Here is a 19,160-nt window from a genome sequence, read left to right as displayed (position 1 = left end):
AGATATTTACCTCTGCATTAATAATACTAACCACCCACTTAATTTCACATTTCTTACCTCTTTTTGCATTATATTGTAAATTCTGTAAGGATAGGGCCTAAGCCAATAATTTTTACCAAGATATCTCCAACGCATAGTGCTGTTCTTGGCATATGGTAGGCACTCAACATACTTACTGAATTGAATCACATCTTCATTGCCTCACAATAACATCAAGTATTTTTGAAGAAAAAAAGAGATTGAAAGAATGAAAGGGGAGAAACAGAGTCAGTAGAGGTTTAGAAGAGAAGAGCTAAATTTAAGTGCCATGTAAAATTGTCCTTCTTTTTTGTTCAACAGGGTCCACAATCTAGCCCTAATGAGGACTCAGTTTCCCCCATGACTTCAAGAGGATGGGAAGGCTGTCAATGAGAAAGTCATAGTCTTGTACACTGTAAGAGGCTATGTTCAGAGTGTCAGTACTAAGCTAGTCTGTTTTCCAAATGGTTTACTGTTTTCACTTTAGGTTAAGTTGTCCAAATTAAGTTTTAATTGTCCTTACAGTCATTGTGTTTACAGAAATAGGTCTGTGGTTTTGCTATTTTCAGCCTTGAACCCAGTATAGAATTGTACCCTTGGGCTCTCAGTGACTCAGAAGCCCTGTCCCTTTTTAAGGTCTGCAATAACAGATGAGGAATATTGGCTCAGAAGGTCCACCCTTTGTGAAAATAGCTCAAGGTGCTATGGCCTGCAAATCACTGACTAAATTGGCACCCTTGCCACAGGACTCACCAGAAGGGCATGTCTATTAACCCACATTAACTTCCAGAAAGTAGTTGTATAAAGGCTTTTGCTTTATCGTTTTAAAGCCTGTTGAAAAGTTGTTCAGGTTGAACAGATTACCCAATATAAAATATATGGATCTGTAATATTCCAGCATAATAACTTTTAAAGACTACTTTTTCCATGGCATAGACATCTATTTGAAAACCTCAAACTTCTTCTTTATTTCAGAAAGTTATGATAAGTAGGGTACAAGTAAAGAAGATTTCTTTTGTAGCACTCATGCTAATTTTTGGAGAGGTTTTCTGGATCATTTCTAGTCATTTCTCTGGATCCATTCTTCAAAGTTCTTCATCACATGTTGTGCCCCATGAGGCTGACCTCTGGCGCACCCTATCTGCATTTCCCTGTCCGCTAGTTTCCATTTGGTTTGACCAATTAGATATACTTTAGGTAGGAGTAGAGAGAATTCTGATTACTTATTCCTACACTCTCTCCTTGACTGGCCACTGTTGGGCAGTGGCTGTATTAGTTTAAAGTCACAGTTCCTGTTCTACAGCTTTTCTGGGTCCAGTAACTGTCCCTTCCTTTTGTGCTTTAATGACTGGGGTGGTCTGGTAGGCAAAATAATAGGTCCCCAAAAAAGGTCCTTGTTTGAATCCCTGCAAACTGTACATATGATATCTTATGTGGTAAAAGGGAATTTGCAGGCCTGGTTAAGGGTCTGGAGACGAGATTATCTTGGATTACCTGGGTGGATCCAATGTAATCTCAAGGGTCTTTGTAAGTAGGAGGCTTGAGGTCAGAGCCAGAAGAAAGATGAAGGAAATGGACTGAGTGATGTAGTTGCTGGCTTTAAAGGTGAACATGAACCACAAGCCAGGGAATTCAAGAGGCCTCTAGAACAGGGAAAAGTCAAGAAATTAATTCTCCCCTAAATCCTTCAGACGGAATGCAGCCTTGTTCACATCTTGACTTCAGCCACTGAAATTTCTGACCTTCTGAAATTCATTATGATAATGAATTTATATTGTTCTAAGTCGCTGAGTTCATGATAATTTGTACAATGGATATAGGTAACTAGTTCAGTTGATCGATGCTAGACCCGTTGTACTAAACCATCCTTTAATTGGTAGACTTTAACCTTGCCTAAATCTTTCTAAGTAACCCTTCATTAATTTTTCTTCAATTACTCCTTGGAGTATACCATTTGTTTTCTGCCAGGACTCTAATTGTTAAATGCTTATACATTTTAATTCAGCAAAGCTCATGTTTAGGGATTTATTCTATGAAAATAGAGGAAGACATATATATATATATAGTTATATATATTTTTAATATATTGTTATATATATATTTATATATTGTTATTATATTTATATATTGTTATATATATATTTATATATTGTTACATATATTTATATACATGTAAAACCCTCAGCTATAAAAATATATATGGAGGAAAACAAAAATAAAAAGGTAAATACTATTTTAGTGATTAACTCTTGCTAATGGATTAAAAACAATATTGTTATGTGCATGTACATAGTTTTCAAATAGTCCATAGGATTTTTATTAGTAATTATAGAAAGGGGGCTTTTAAGCATGAAGGGACCTCCTCACATGTAGAGGAATGCTTGTTATACAGAGAAACCCTTTTCTGACTTCACTCACAGTTAGAATAATGACTTATTCTATCTACAACTACTTGTGTGCAGTTCCATTAGAGTTATTTGTATTCTTTTCTGACTTTTGTATCATATTATGGGCATTTCAGGGCCAAGCATAGCTGAAATTTATCTCTTCCTGCACTCACAGTGCCCTATATTAGGCCCATGGCATGAATTTACTGATAACTTTACATTAAACTGAATGTATAGATGCTTAATGAAAACTTATTTGATGAGGAACTTAATTCCACACCCATAAAACATACAAGTCTCAGGAAAAAAAAAAAAAAAACACAAAACTATGAGGCAAATTTATAGAGCATGGAGATAGAAGATGACCATCATGATTTAAGATGCAAATTGATAGTGAATTATTTACAATATATTCTTGTCACTGCATTGTTCATTTAATGTTTGTTTACTAAGCGGATTGGATGAATGCAAGTATTTAACTCAGATAAACATTAGGAGTAGGCCATTTGAAAGTCACATCAAGAACTGGAAGAGATAAAAGACAATAACATATTGAACTTTAGTGAAACTGGGAAGACCTTACAGACGAGGTAGAGTCTTTAATTAGAGACTGTTGAATCTGTTGAGCAGAGAAAGACATTCTAGGACTATTGTGCTTTTTCGTAGAAGTCTCAAGGAGGAAATAACATAAATGAGCCAAGATACCTGTGTGGAGATAAGACATAGTTTAATAGAGTCAGAATGTTAGATGGTAATCAATAACATCAGGCCATAGCAAATAGCAGAGAAGTGATCGAATAAAAGCCTGCTGGAGAAAAAGGGGCCAAATTCTCTCATTTACATAAGAAACTGAATATCATCAAGATAGAAATATTTGGAAATCCCCAGATGTTAACTGAAATTTCTATCCCTCGTCCAGTGACTTTTTTTTTTTTTTAATGAGAAAAGAGAGTCCTCACAAATGATGATCAATATTTTTAAGCAAAGTAGATATGGTCCTTGTACCCTGTATTTTCTGAAACTTCATATCCTTACTGAGGAAAATTACTAGCATCCAGTAATTCTTTAGTATTAACTCAGTTTCTCCTTATAATAAAGTCTGAGATATACACCAATATTATCTCCATTTTTCAGGTGAGAAAACCGAGGCAGACAAAAGTTGACAGGGCTGATATTTGAACCTAGTTAATCTAGAGCAAGAGCCTCTGCTTTTCCAATTAGTTATACAAACCATAATTAGAGGAAACTATTTCTTTATTATCCAAAATGTGGCAAAAGAAAGTTACAACTGGATTTTGCAATTTCTCTATAATCTGTAACCTTAGAAAGAATCATAAGAGTTAGGTCACTCGCCACCACTTTGCTTAAATAGTAGAAAGAATGAACCTGCAGATCCTAGCCATGGAAACTTTTTGGTTGTCTACTGCCCCATACCCTAAAGGACAAAGGCTAACCCTAGGTCTGGAGTTGTTTAGATGTTTCTTTGAAACAGCATTCTGAAAGTAGTATGGGTATATTAAATATCAATTGGTCATTTTACATGAGAAGGAATAAAATAAATACAAAACCCATTGACTTCCTTCTGTTATGAGGTATTCTAAAATTCCTGTCTCATTGCAATAAAATGAGTCAAAGTGAGGTTTAGATCAAAGAAAGAAAGCATCCTGCAGTTTGGCAGATCCTAAAATATTAACAGAAAGATAAAATATTCCAGAATATTACTTCTAAATTCTGAAATACTGTGAGACACAGTGGAAAGAGCAATGCTCAGATGACCCCTTGATCTGTCATTAACTAGCTGTGTGACTTTTGGCAGTTCACTGAGCACTGAAAAACATAGCCGAGCTTTTTTTCTATGTCATTCCCCCATATTCTACACCTTTGACAAAGATTCATAGTGACAAATCATAGAGATAGCAATTTTTGACATAATCCCTGAAGTTAACCATCATTTGGTTAACTTAATTTGACCTTCATTGCAGACAAAAATTGTTGCTACTAGTCAGAATAATATTGAGACTTAATACAAAGAATGAAGGCCATATAAAGATATACACTCAGCTAAAGTTAAGGGCATTGAGTTAGACAGCAGACAACATCTAAGTGAAAACTACATTTTTATAAGTTTGAAAGGTGAGAAATAGATGTTTAAATTAGATGCAGGAAGACATGCAGGGTCAAGAGAATGGGGCCGAGGATGGTTAGGGCAACTGTGTTGTGAAGATCATGCTATATTCCTGGGAGAATTTCAAAAGACTTCAAGAAAACATGACATTGTCTCTGCAGTAGGGCTAATCGACTTTGTATGTTTGTAGATTTGGGGGGTATGAATAACAGTTCCTTAAAAATAACTAATGTAATGTGTAAGTTTTTTCCAATGAGACTGGAATTTCCAACATATAGTTTAAAAGACTTGCAATGCAAATATTTCCTAAAAATAAAATAGAGTGATATAGAGTCACTTAAAGGCTTATATGCATAATGCTGGATTCTATCAGGGAAACTAGTTTGATAGGGTGAAGGGAGCATGACAACAGTGCATGGAAGGCTTTGGAAGTGAGGGAGAAAGCTTTTGACCATTTGTTGAGGGTCACTACATAGGTTAGCATTAGTATATCTAATTTATAGCTGTTAAAATGGAGCCTTCTAGCTGGGCATGGTGGCATGTGTCTGTAGTTCCAGCTATTCAGGAGGCTGCGTCAGGAGGAATGCTTTAGCCCAGAAGTTTGCAGCTTCAGTAAGCTATTATTGTGCCACTGCACTTCAGACTGAGTGACAGAGGGAGACCCCATCTCTAAACAAATAAACAAATACATAAATTATTTTTAATGGAGGATTCTAAAGGCTGAATCGACAATTGTCTAACAACTGGTAAATAGTAAAGCTGGGATTCCAACTTTGTCTGGCACTGGAAGTAATGTTAACCACACCAAAATTCTTGAGGTAAAGAAGGCTTGAATTTTTACTTACTTTATTATATGTCTGCCTTTCTTCTTCACTCTACAACCCACATGCCTCTCTTAATTTTTTTGAGGTGAAGCCTACCGCCATGCAAAACACAGTCACACAGCTCACAAATAAAGCTCACTGACAGGGGATTTGGGGAAGTGAGACAGGAAAGAGAGGTCACAATCTCTAAGACAAACAGTCCTACCAGACTACTGAGATGCCACCATGGATTAGAATGCAGCATTTTTATTGTAAAAGTCCACATGTTAGGCAATTCCCTTTGTGAAAAGGTTTCCAAATACATAGACAGGGAGCAGCTTATAATAAGTGTTAGATTATATATAATATATATTCATATTGCCAATACTATGCACACATTGGAAAGCTAGCTTTTTGTAGTGTCCCCATTACAGAACACATTTCAAGTTGACAATGACATGTTTCTCACCAATGAAACTTGCCAACAACTCTCCCAAAGAGTCAACATTTAATATATTGACAATTCAAAACAAGAAAATAATTCATTCTATTTACATTTGTTTGAGGTTATATACTGGAGCACTGATATATTAAAGGTTTGTAAAACTGGCAGCTAAATGTGTTTCAAGATTCATCCAGATGACTTGATGATGACTTTACATGGTTTTATACTGACAAAGCTGCTCTCTCTTCTATTCTTTTTAGGTTATCTGTAAAGTTATACTAGCTATGACTCAATTATAACAGTAATAATTTCCATAAAAATAATTAACAAAGGGTGCTATTTTAGAAAAATAAGGATTCAGGATGAGTACATGAAGATAGAGCTCAACTCATCATGTTTTAAGTCTGGAGAAACTGCTTTGTTTAATTACAATATAATCTAATGAGACCACAGTCATTGGCTCAACCTCTATGTAAGTCATTCCTTTTTGTTTTTTCGGTTTTTAAAATCTAATCTTCAGTACTTTTTCACACAGAATACTACATTCCAAACACTAGTCAGGTATGAATTTTGCTTGTTCCTGTTATAAGTTCACAAACAAAATTGTGGATGGGTAAGGACTGACTCATCCCCAAACCTGGAAAAATAATACACAAACTCTAATTATGCCCTAGTAGAGTCATCTCTATACACAAACATAGGACATAAATATTGTTTTGAAAGGAATATGGACTTTGCCTAAAATGAATTTTTGAAGATGAACATAAATAGCTAAAGTTCTTTGGATCCTACTGATTATTTTTACAAAATCAAATATCACTTGACAACACCTATGTGAGAAGATGAATCACTGGTTTCAGGCCAGCACAGAGATTTGCCAGAAGCATGTGAGGGCAATTCACTTCAAACCATATTTATTGAGCACCAACTATGTGCCAGGCACTATGCAAGGTGCTACGGACCCAAAGAGGAAATGACAAGGATTCTGCCCACAAGGCACTCACAATCACTAGAAGCAGATCTTGAGATGGAGAATAAGTTCTGTTATGATCTATCATCCTAAAAGGAAGAAAAAAATAGCGGCAAGCACATACAATTACTTTATACTCTAGTTATGAAATTGGGCATATTTAGAGGTGGCAAATGTTGATTATTCAGTCTACATTTTACTTAAAGTGTTGTAATATGTAATACAAGGAAAAAATAAGCTGTTCGAATCTTCATGCATGAGGGAGAAGGCAATGAAAATTACTCCCTCCATTTCCAAACCTAAATCCTTATAATTACATTCAGGATTCTTTTATAGCCCAAGGACACAAAATAAAAGACAATAGGATGATAACTTCAATCCATTTATTTTGGATCTAAAGAGATGCATGCACTAAACTTGAAGCATTCTAAGTTATTGAAATATTTACATCATTGTACATGAATGTGGAGGAAATTTTCTTCCTATTTTGAGATAAAGGCGTAATAGATTTCTGGACTAGGCTTTCATATTTAAAGTGAATTGTGATTTTTCTTAAATGAGAGAGGTATTCTATTGGGATCAAATTTATCACAACTTGACCCGTAGTGAACATAGGGTATAGTTTTGGACCTTTTCTATCTAATTGCATTATGAATCTAGTAAGGATACCACCACTGTAAATAGTCAGGGCTTTCACTGTTTCATTTGCTGTAGCTGAAAAATATATTATTTGGTTTGAATGTTCTTGCTCTAATTTTACTTTGCCTTGCAGGTTTGAAACACAGCAAACATTGAAGTTCAAAGTACACTAACCAAAGGAGGGCTGGGCACAAACAATATGACATTATAAAATTTACCAGGTTTGGACATAGAAACAAATTCAGATCATTATCAACCACATAGAGGATTATTTAAGTGGACTTAGAACAGACATCTCTCCATGAGACTCAGTGAATAAGACCCATATCAATAAAACCCATACCTCTTCACAGGTAGAGGTAGGAGACCCAATAAACCAGATTAAACAGGCAGAAGGCAGTTGGGAAGAAGATCCGAGCATAGGAGTCCATTTTGGCAATGCGGATATGTATCCTCCCATGTCTCCAAGCTCCTGTTCGACAATCTTCAAAACAGCAGAAAAAACTGGCACAGTCCTTGCCGTCCAGACACTCATAGCCATACTCTTCATCTCTCTCTTGAAGGTGTGTAGCATTATTCATTTGAATGGTTGCTGATCTTGGGCGGATATCAATGGTAGGGGCCTGGGATGAGGGTAGGGAAGGAGAGGGATCAGTTAGTTGTTCTTGAGAGATCCTAGTGTGTTTTTCCACAATGTCACCAATGTGATGATGAATCTGAAAATGGGTACTCAGGAAATTGCTATGACATCATGATCTACAATGGTAAAATTGAACTTAGAAAGAGCACATTTGCAGATTTCAAATTTTGAGCTTAAGCAGTGCAGCTGAAAATAATATCATCAAGCTAATAGCTATAGCAAGGAGATTGAACACCAAAAGAACTCAAAGTTAAAGATTTAAATAAAACTACATGGAGTCTTATTCTAGTAACTATTAGATGTGAAGTTGGTTACATGAATGCAATTAATGGTGCTGCATGTGAGTAGAACAGATAAATAAAAATGCATCAATTTTGAAATCAAATATTGTGTCATGCTTAGTTATAGGCAAATAGAAAACCCGTTACACTGAGCAAATGTATTACATGTTGTTAATAGAAAATGTTCAAATCTATATAAATATGGAGTTCTCCTGATTTTATCCACAAAGGTATGGCTTATGTTTTAAAGCACTATGATACTTTTCCTAATATTCACCATCTATAAGCTTAAGAATGCCAACAATGTTTACCTACATGTGAACGGAAGTTGAGAAAAGAATGTTACTACTTGGCAAATTTCCTGCTAGACCAGTTAGTAAATTTCTATACAAGTATATGATACATTTAATGTTAATTTGGAAGATTTAGTTTTAGGATAATGTAAACAGAAATTCTAACATCATGGAATCAGCTATTATATTTAAATAGAAATCACATTGCAACATATTATGGTAGAGCCAACAGGCCCAAGGATCACTTTGGAAACAAGGAATGGATATTTTAACTCAAAGCCTTTCAAAACGAATATTGTTCTTATAGAACTTACAGGTAAAGTTCAGAAAAACAGAAATCATTAAGTTTACGAAACAATAATGAACCAATCCATTTTGAATTAAGATTTACAGAGTTAAATTTTAGTTTTAAAAGAGTACAAACTTAGTAGGTGTAACCAGTAAGACTCAATCCCATTTTCATCTGAAAAGAGGAAGCTCATTTTGGCTTTGATGGATAAAGCAGCCTTCTTTACCTATGACAGCTCATAAGGATTATAGCTTTTTAGCTTGGTGTAAGATTAAAACCTATGTGAATTAGTGTATAGTTGCTGAATCAACTCTAGAAGTCTATAGAACTTTCTCCAACATATTATCTCTAGTAGAATGCTGAAATATCTACTCATAAAACAAAATAAAACACCATGTAAGCATTAATAGTTAAATTCAGCAGTTGCATGCAGTGAATTTCCATTCCAAAAACATTATACCTTGAAGGAAAACATCCGAAGAAGCTTTGGGTGTGTAGACAGAAAAGAGAATTGCATTTGTTTTTAATAAAAAGGAGACAAAAAGAAAAGAAAAAAAAGAGAGAGAGACAAGATAAATTAAAAATACATTTTGAAAACATAGTAAGTGAAATGAACTGAAATTATAAACACAGAAGGAGAGTTCTGAGCTTGGGATAAAGTATTTGCTTAAAGTGTAATTTTGCAATTACTAGTGAAATTTTTAATAAATTAATCTACAATTATTTGACTGAAGAAGCCAGAGTTGTTCAACTGTGAAGGAGTTTTCTATTGCCTGGTTCCCCTGTTTAAAAATATCATGATTCTATTTTCTAATTATCATCAAGGATAATTTAATAGGTGAGTCTTGACACAATTATCCAAAAGGCATATTAAACAGGAAAATAAACTTTCAGCTTCTCATTCCCAGTTTATTTTCTTGCTAGCTCTGATAAATCATCTAATTGCCTGAAAAGAAGTGCATGAAATTCTCAGGTAATTTCATTTTCTCAATTTTTTTTATCCTGTTCTCCTCTGCCTTGTCTTCTTCTGCCATTTCCATGACCCTGAATAAAGGAATCTGCCTCTATCTTTGCAACAAAATCCACTCTGCAATGGCCTAGCTGACAGAGAGTGCCAAGGGGCTTTTTCCAAAGGACTCATCAGAACTTGTTTGAAAGTCAGTCCTCACGTCCTTGTTATAGCTGGCAGGTAATATGCCAACTCTCAATAGAACCACCTTCTTGAGGGAGAGTGAAATGGAAAGTGAACAAGAGGGAGCAAACAAAAACAACACAACAAGGAAAATAAAACAAGGATAGAGAAAATGGAAAGTCAGAGAGAGGCAAAACAGACAGGGAAGGGAAGGACTGCATAAAGCATTGTAAATATTTGAGCAATTAAAGACAAGCATTTTTTTTTAAATCAAGAATAATGACGTTTCTTTCTTTACGTGTTTCAAAATCTTACATTCAAATAAACACATTACTCTTGCAGTATTTCACTTGGGTTTCTGGAGCTGCATCGGAATACAACCTAGAATCAGCTAAATTCCCTCCTTACAATTCAACCTCCAAAGTCTCTGGGTTGGATAGCTAGAGACTATTACGGCTCTCAAAGATGAAGACCAGGATCCAGGACAGTCAGGCGATTCTCTTTGCCCATATCTTGGAAGGGAATGGACCTTAACTTTCATGGGGAGTTCTATGAGCCAGCCACTTTGTTCAGGTGTGTAAATGGGTAACTATGTGCTCTCCTCAACACTCACAATAAAAAACAGTTGCTTTAGGCACTTGTGCTTGTGCCTCATCCTCACTATTTAAAGTTTGGTGGCAAGTAGAAGTCATCTTCCCCGTTTTCAAATCGTGACACTGAAATCAATCCAGGCTGGTAAGTGTATAAATCATCAAAATCAACTATCATCACCAACTACTAATGTTAAGTACATTCATGTGTCGAGTACTATGTAATATTTTGGGTTTAATTTTTCTGCCCTTCATTGTCACATTTATTTCTCATAGCAGTCCCACAAGACAAGTGTTTTTAAATTTTATATATATATATATATACACACACACACACAAATAGGCTAACTAACTTGCCCATATAATAGTAAATCACTTGTTTTAAAAACAAAAAGATACCTTTCGAGAATGAAACAAATAGAAATTCTCTAGTGACAATACACAAACTCCACCTCCACACATACACTAAATCATTTGCAAAAATATAGTCACCCTTGAAACTTCAAGGACCTTATAGCTTCCTAGTGGAATGCCTTAGATGGAAGTTTTAATTTAAAACATCAGTAATTTAATAATATTATCGTGGCCAGGCACAGTGGCTCACGCCTCTAATCCCAGCACTTTAGGGGGCTGAGGCAGGTGGATCACCTGAGGTCAGGAGTTACAGACCAGCCTGACCAATATGGTGAAATCCTGTCTCTACTAAAAATATAAAAATTAGCTAGGCATGGTGGCGTGCGCCTATAGTCCCAGATACTCGGGAAGCTGAGGCAGGAGAATTGCTTGAACCCAGGAGGCAGAGATTGCAGTAAGCCGAGATCCTGCCACTGCATTCCAGCCTGGGCTACAGAGCGACACCCGATCTCAAAAAATCAGTGAAACCTGGAATAATAGCAACTAGAAGAAGGTTGCATTTCTCAACAATGGCTTTAGTCTCCACAAAATAAAGAGAGCAGGTAACTATATTTGCATAAAAATTCTGACAGAGAGAGAAAAATAGAAACAGACTTGAGTCTCCCTCAAGTAACTAATGACCATAAATGAATCATTATGGCCTGGCCAAACTCACACATTCTGTTTTCATCTTGGAGCCCCATTGCTGAGCCTTAGCCTGCAGATAAGCTAATGAAAACAAACTAAACCAAAATCATAAAAATTTCAATGGTCCCAATGGGAAATGATACATACAGGATTTTTCTTCTTTTTATCTTTGTCCTTGCTTGGTTTCCGGTTGCTGACAAAATAATGCAAGGTGCCATACTCCACCAAAGCAGAGAAGACAAAGATGAAACAAACAGATACAAAGAGATCCATCGCTGTGACATAGGAGACCTTGGGGAGCGATTTCCGGGCGATAGTGCTGAGGGTGGTCATTGTCAGGACAGTGGTGATACCTGAAGAGAGGTACAATAAATCAGGTCATGTGATTGCATAAGCAAGCTGGGTAACTGAGTCACTCATGAAACTACACTTGTTTCATGACTTCTGATGGGCAGTTTCAACAATGGGAAAGGAGATATAAGTGGAATTAATTCACTCTATTTACAAATATTTATTGCCTGTCTACTATGTATCAGCTGAAATGACAAACACTGATGACTAGATTTGGTCTGACCTTTATGTAACTTATATTTTAGTGAGAGAGATATACTGTGAATCATGTCAGCAAAGAAAAGTATAATGTCACATTATGGTATGTGCCATGGAGAATACAGGGATGGTGAGAATCTAGTTAGATGGAAGGCTCAGAGAAGACCTTTTTGAGGAGTTGATGTTTAAAGTAAAGCTTAAAATGTAAGAAGAAACTAACCTTTTGATTATTATTTGATTAAGGGAGGGTTCTGAGAAAGAGAAATCTTGTCTGTTTTTTAAATTTTTAGAAGACCTGGCACCTGGGGAGGGACAAGGGGCTTAAGATTATTTTGGTAAAAAGGAAGTTATAAAATGTGGCACATGCAGACAGTTTACATTTTGTTCCAAGTGCAAGGAGAAATTATTCAAAGATGTTAAATAGAGGAGGTGGGTTATGTGTAAGTGGCATGCTCTGATTGATGGATTCTTTTTAGATTATTATAGGATTAAAATAAGTATCTCAGAAGTAACATAATAAGTAATATTTACTGAAAACTTCCTTGTGACAAGTGCAGTGATAAGCACTTCATATACATTGTTCCTTTGAATCTTCACAGCAGGTATTTTCTTTCTGAATGTGTAGATCAGAAGAACAAGGCTAAAGAACCAGTACCTCATCCAATAGTTGGTAAGTAGCAGACAGAACTGAACACAGAAATTACATGTCTGATTTCAAAGCTCTTACTTTACTAATTATACAACAGCACCTATCCAAACCTGTCCTCTCCATGATTGTTTAGTGGCAGGGAACAATGTCAAGACAACCTATATTTATCAGAAGGATGAGGAGATCTCCTATGTAAAAGTTGTGTTATTTATACTAAAGGCAACATGGATTCAATATTCAAATAGGTTCTAGCTATAGGAACTTAAGTCATCTTAACACTCTAGGCCTCAGTTTTCTCATCTGTGGTACTAACTCTTTGAAGGTCCACCTAGCTTACCATTCAACGATTCTAGTTTGGTATTTCTAATCCTGAGTGGAAGCATCTTTTTGCACTCTAAAAGCAATAATCCCACACCTTTACCAGATTTTGTTATTTATATTTCTTATGGGGGACAGAAAGGAAAATAACGTTTGCATCATTTAATGATGTGCAATCATGACTATTACTGCTAACCAAGAGACTTCTAGGGGACAGTCAGATTCTCCTGTGTCAAATGGAAGTGCTAGGAAAACTTCAAAAGAAACAGGTCGGGCCAGGCATGATGGCTCACACCTGAAATTCCAGTACTTTGAGAGTCGAAGTGGGCAGATCATGAGGTCAAGAGTTCGAGACCAGCCTGGCCAACATGGTGAAACCTCGTCTTTACTAAAAATACAAAAAATTATCAGGGCGTGGTGGCGGGTGCCTGTTATCCCAGCTACTCGGGAGGCTGAGGCAGGAGAATCACTTGAACCTGGGAGGCGGGGATTGCAGTAAGCTGAAATCGTGGCATTGCACTCCAGCCTCTGTGAAAAAAGAAAGAAAGAAAGAAGGAAGGAAGGAAGGAAGGAAGGAAGGAAGGAAGGAAGGAAGGAAGGAAGGAAGGAAGGAAGGAAGGAAGGAAAGAAAGAGAGAGAAAGAAGAGAGAGAGAAAGATGAAAAGAAAGAGAAAGAAAGAAAGAAAGAGAAAGAACGAAAGAAAGAAAGAGAAAGAAAGAAAGGAAAGCAAGAAAGAGAGAGAGAAGGGAGAGAGATGAAAAGAAAAAGAAAGAAAGGAAAGAAAGAAAGAAAAAGAAAGAAAGAAGGGAAAGAAGGAAAGAAAGAAAGGAAAGAAGAAAGAAAGGAAGAAAGAAAGAAAGAAAGAGGTAGACTTGGAGGGCAAGAGAAGAGGAAGATACTGAGAAAAGCACCAGTGTCATACAGGAAAAGAGGTAAAGCTTTTACTCTCTAATAAGTAGGTATTAGTAGAATATGCTTAGAAGAAAACTGAGAAAAGCAAAAACACTCTTGAAGAAAGGATAAGAGGAAATAAAATTGCTGTTATCTTCCTAATTGTTCAAATCTTTGAGCCATTTTTGAAGGGTTTAGCTACATTTCCAAGAACCATGTGGTTCTCTTAGGTCATTTAAGTGTAACTTAATATGAAAGTTTCCTAAATACATACTGTGTTATGAAATTCCAGAGAGTGGAAAGACTAGTGTTGGTTGAAATAACAATAGAGGAAGGGTAGCCTTTAATAGAGGAAAGAGGTGATCAAGTGAACTACGTTTATAAATACCGTCGGCTCTTTTCTATACTGTTACTGATTATGTAATAACCATTCTCCCTTTCTAGTCTGTATACTCTATGACAACAGAATCTGTCTTAATGCAGTGGAGCATCATGCTGGGACTCAATAAATGTTTGTTCAGTGAATGTGTGAAACAATGAATCAATGCATAGTATATACATGAAAGATCAAAGGTGCTCAATCTACATTTGATAATAGGAATCCATAATTATGACTTTTGGGAGATATTTTTGATTGCAAAGAACAGTAGTTAAGATTTATTGATCTTTTCCTTTGGCCAGGTACTGTGTCAAGCACTTTCTATTATCTCACAAGATCCTCATAATGATTCTATAATGTAAGTATTATTATTATTATTATTACAGGTAACAAACACTGAGCACTGGAAGAATAAAAATTTGTTCAAGATAGAAAGTGGTAGAGATGAGAAACAAACCTAGGCAGCCCGACATCAAATGCTGTGCTCTGAACCACAGTATTTTAGCTCCATAAATACATGAAAAATACGTGGAATGAAACGCCAGACAGATGGGACCTATTGTAGATTCCCAACTGGGGAGGTGCTATGGGTCTGGCATCTTCCATGTTGTCATGGTAGAACCTTAGGGAGGTTTGAGATCCTCATCTACAAACTGGGAGTGGTGGTGATAATAATGGGGAACCTTATAAGTCTCTTGTGAAGATTAAATTTAAAAATGTGTGTAAGGTACCAATACCTAGTAAAATCCCAATAAATATTAGGTTTTGATAGTATTTATTTTAGGAAAGAAAGTTCTATTTCTTAAACTAAAAACCATTTAATTAGGTTGTCTATGCATTAATTCATGTAAGTTCCTCATTGTACCTAATCACAACTGATATTTTTGCAGAGGACTGAAAAACTAAATTGGCCCTGTGGCCTTCATTTTATAATCAGGCCTGAGGCCACACTTGACCCTTGACAAGTGAAAATGTCAGTATTTATGGTAGGTACTATAGATGAGTTAATTTTTTTTAAATGTGGCATGTGATAATTTGGAAGAAACAAATTCTGACATGCAAGTTAAATACTGATCCAGCAAATTGGGAAAATGTTATTTAGGCTACACAGACATTCATCACAGCCATGTAGAAGTAGACTCTTGAACAAATTCCTCAGGATATTTTCAGGGCTCTGCCTGGAGTCACAGGAAAGAGACTGCGGCGACATCAATAGTGAGAGGCAGAGCAGGGATGGTTTATATTGGCTCCTCAGCCAACAATAAGACTGCTTCCATTCTGATAAGTAAATAAGTTAGACTTCTCTTACCTGGTGTAGATGAAATATATCCATAGCTTTTACCAGTTCCTCCATTCTTGGCATGAAGTAAGCTCTTCAAGGATGTTACCTCACCTCAAATCAGTTGGGTGAAAAATACCAAATGGTATTTTCATTTCATTCATTGTCAGTACACCAGAAATACAACTCACCAACTACCACCTGGGAACCAAACTACATTCACTTTTATATGCTCCAAAATGATGGCTACCCATACTCTAGGACTCTGTGCTCAGAAAACACCACTATCTCTGAGTCACGTGGATAAATCCATCTCGCTCATCAAACAACATGGCCTAACTGTTCTGTGGCAAGAAGCTTAAGGTCTGCATGTGCTTAAGGTCATCTCATTTAACTCTGGATTGTAAATATTGGAAAAAGTAATGGGACTCAGTGAAATCTAGAGCAGGGTTATAAAAGGTGACTGCACATTTGCATCACCTGGAGATATTTTGTTTGCTTGTTTTTCAATCTTAACACCTAAGTCATGTTCTAAACACATTAGATAAGCATTTCTTGGGGTTGAACTAAGGCATCTGCACTTCAAAAAGTCCTCTAGTGACTTAAATGTGCAATTAAATTTAAGGAGCACTGATCTAGAAAAGTGACAGCAAAGTTAAAATAGAGAAACTGGCTCAGCTCCGCTTCTCATCTGTACCTACAATTGGCCTTCAACAAGGCCTCCTACCCAGAGCAAACCTATGTCCCATCAGCTGAGGTGCAGATCTACTGTTTCCTTATGTTGTGACTTTGTGTATGTCATCAAACCTTGCAACAACTCTGCTTCCTTAGCTCAGCTCTAAACATTGTGTTAATAATGATCATTACAGCAACTTCTACATGCAGGTGTTGTGAAGAATAGAAAAGACATAGAGACAATATTGAGCATTCCTGACTTACAAATTATAAACAAACAGAAGTACTTGTCTGCTGTTTGCTCAAGGGCCTCTCGCTCATTCCAAAACTCACTCACTTTGATCCTTTCTTCCACCATAACCCTTTGCCAGTGAATACTCATTTACTGAGTGGGTTAAATGAGCTACCCAAAGAGTCATGAGAGAGATTTTGGCCAGCAAGAATCCAGGCTTCAAGAGGAGAGACTGATTGGAAATCTCATCCTTAAAATGTTTTTGGGAAGTGGGTGGATTGGAATATGTCAATGTATTTGCTCCATCCATTCATAAGTGTATACATTAATTGAACAATTATTTGAGGTACCAGTCATGTTCCAGGCACTGTACTAGAGATGTACAAGACTGACATTCTGACGAGAGACATAGAAGCATGTAATGCAGTATATATCCATTCACAGTGACGAGTAAGAGTCCTAAAGTAATAGGCTCAACATATTTGCGGTTTGTTTCAGCATGTAGCATTAGACAAGATATTTTAATTTTGAGAAGTACTTGTAACACAAAGTACCACATATAACAGGAAAAATCAAAATAACTTTCTTTTGAAACAGATGGGAAACTAAATTAGGTTTGGAAGAGGACAGATATGCAAATGATGTCTTTTTTCCCCCACTAATCACTTCTGCCCTCAGCTTAATAACTTAGTACAGACCATTTTGTCAGAAAATGATTATAGTAGCCAACATTTCTGAGGCTTTACTTTGTTATGTGCAATTTGCATCAAATACTTTATTTAACCCTAGTAGAATCCAATAAGTTAGGTGCAGGAAATTATACATGTTTTATATATGAGGAAACTGTGAATTAGAGATTAAATGACATTCTAATGTTATACTAAATGTGGGATGTCAAACCCATATTTGTGGGACTTCAAAACCCAATTTCCTAGCTATCACACCCTACTGACTCTTTAGACAGTCAGCAAGAGATGTGGTTCTAGGTTTTACATAGCTGATGAAAGGGTGTTGAATTTTATTCACCTCTCACAAGCTTTAGTTTCAGTTCAGGTTTTAAAAAGTTTCACGTGTTGGGCTTTGTTTTAGTCTGTGTGAGTCTTCTTCCCCACGGGAAGAAAAAGATGTGAAAATTCAAGACAAAGATGGCCATATATATTAGATTGAGCAAATTGCAAATAATCTTAAGAGTCGCTTTCTCTCCCCAAATTTCACAGGTAAATATATTTTCTCAAAAATATTTTTTTCCATGGCTCTTCTGTAAAGAGCCAATTACTTCAAATGTTATCCCAATAATTACTCGTGGCAAATAGCCAAAAGTCAAAGGTGTGCTGGTAAATGTGTAACAATTAACTCTAGAAAATAGAAGGCCCTGATTTTTACTGTTTCCATGTTCTTAATATGTCCTCCTTGGCTGATTTCACATTATCAGTGTGACATCACCGAATACCAAGTTGGGAAGAGAGAAACACAATCAGCTTTCACTAGCTGGTGCAAGCAGCTTCAGCATATGACCCAGAGACCTAAACAAACACATCTGTTCATATTAAAACAGTTTTTAAAAACTAGTTAACTAAAATTTCTTAAGAAAAGTTACCCAAGAAAACCTATCCAGGTAACTAAGGAGAATCAAACTGCAAAAGTAGGAAACCTTAAACACTGTTTTAAAAAACGCCAATTCTCTTGAACATGAAACTAATGGTATTTCTATGCAATTGCAGGCTAAATTGAAAGCAGATCAACATAGAAATGGAAGTAAAAATTACTTGTATTTGCCACTTATCTTGAGAAACTGCAACATAAACAAAGGTGTCTCACCTAAAGATGTTCTGGCTGGAACAGCATCCTTATTGATCCAGAAAGACACCCAGGATAGGACGACAATGAGTGTGCAGGGGATATAGGTCTGGATGGTAAAGTATCCCATTCTTCTGCTCAGATCAAAGTAGACAGACATAACCACATAATCTCCTGGAACAGGACAAAGATAGCACCATACAACCTTTATCAATCACTGGAAAGCATTTTAAAATAAGCATATATTCAATGGTCATGCACACACATTTAAATTAAGAGTTTTCTACAAGCGGTATGTTGAAAACTATTTTTGCCCACTTGGGTTAAAAAACAAAAACAAAACACAACCTGAACTGAATCCTGACTCTTTTAGAAGCAATTTGTCTACTAGATGGAAGGAAACATTTTTAGCATACCGATATATTTTCTTCTTTCTGTGCTTTCTGACGTCCTCTCTTCCTACTTCACAAACATTATAAAAATGTTCATTTGGTGAGGAGGGCAGGGAAAAGTATTTCTACATTGTGCATATCTTGTCTGCAATTCATTCTAGGTTTTGTAACAATTTCCTCTTATTTCTTAGGACAAAATCTTTATCTATAAAAACCAGACAGGAATATCGTGGTGCTTGACACTAATAAATGAACATTTTACTCAGAATTTATAACTAAATTCCTATGATGTGACATTTTTTCACATGTTAATTGAATCATATGGTTTTCCTTCATAGCAGTTAC

General features: G+C 36.1%; 1 protein-coding gene across 2 annotated transcripts in view; it reads right to left on the bottom strand.

Moving 5' to 3' along the window:
• Positions 1-5,584: 5,584 nt before the first annotated feature.
• GABRG2 (gamma-aminobutyric acid type A receptor subunit gamma2) overlaps positions 5,585-19,160 on the bottom strand; it is an 89,976-nt gene continuing 76,400 nt past the window's right edge. Inside the window, exons 7-10 of one of the 2 annotated variants that reach the window (XM_015141355.3) lie at positions 18,445-18,597; positions 11,801-12,006; positions 9,351-9,374; positions 5,585-8,010 (exon numbers count right to left, since the gene is read on the bottom strand). In XM_015141355.3, the coding sequence (XP_014996841.2) occupies positions 7,735-8,010; positions 9,351-9,374; positions 11,801-12,006; positions 18,445-18,597 (659 nt within the window). In that variant the 3' untranslated portion in view covers positions 5,585-7,734. 2 annotated transcript variants of the gene reach the window in all.

Source organism: Macaca mulatta, chromosome 6, assembly GCF_049350105.2.
Source record: "Macaca mulatta isolate MMU2019108-1 chromosome 6, T2T-MMU8v2.0, whole genome shotgun sequence".
Classification (NCBI taxonomy): Eukaryota; Metazoa; Chordata; class Mammalia; order Primates; family Cercopithecidae; genus Macaca; species Macaca mulatta.
Note: the sequence above shows the minus strand (reverse complement) of the source record. Positions and strands in the feature narration are given on the sequence as shown.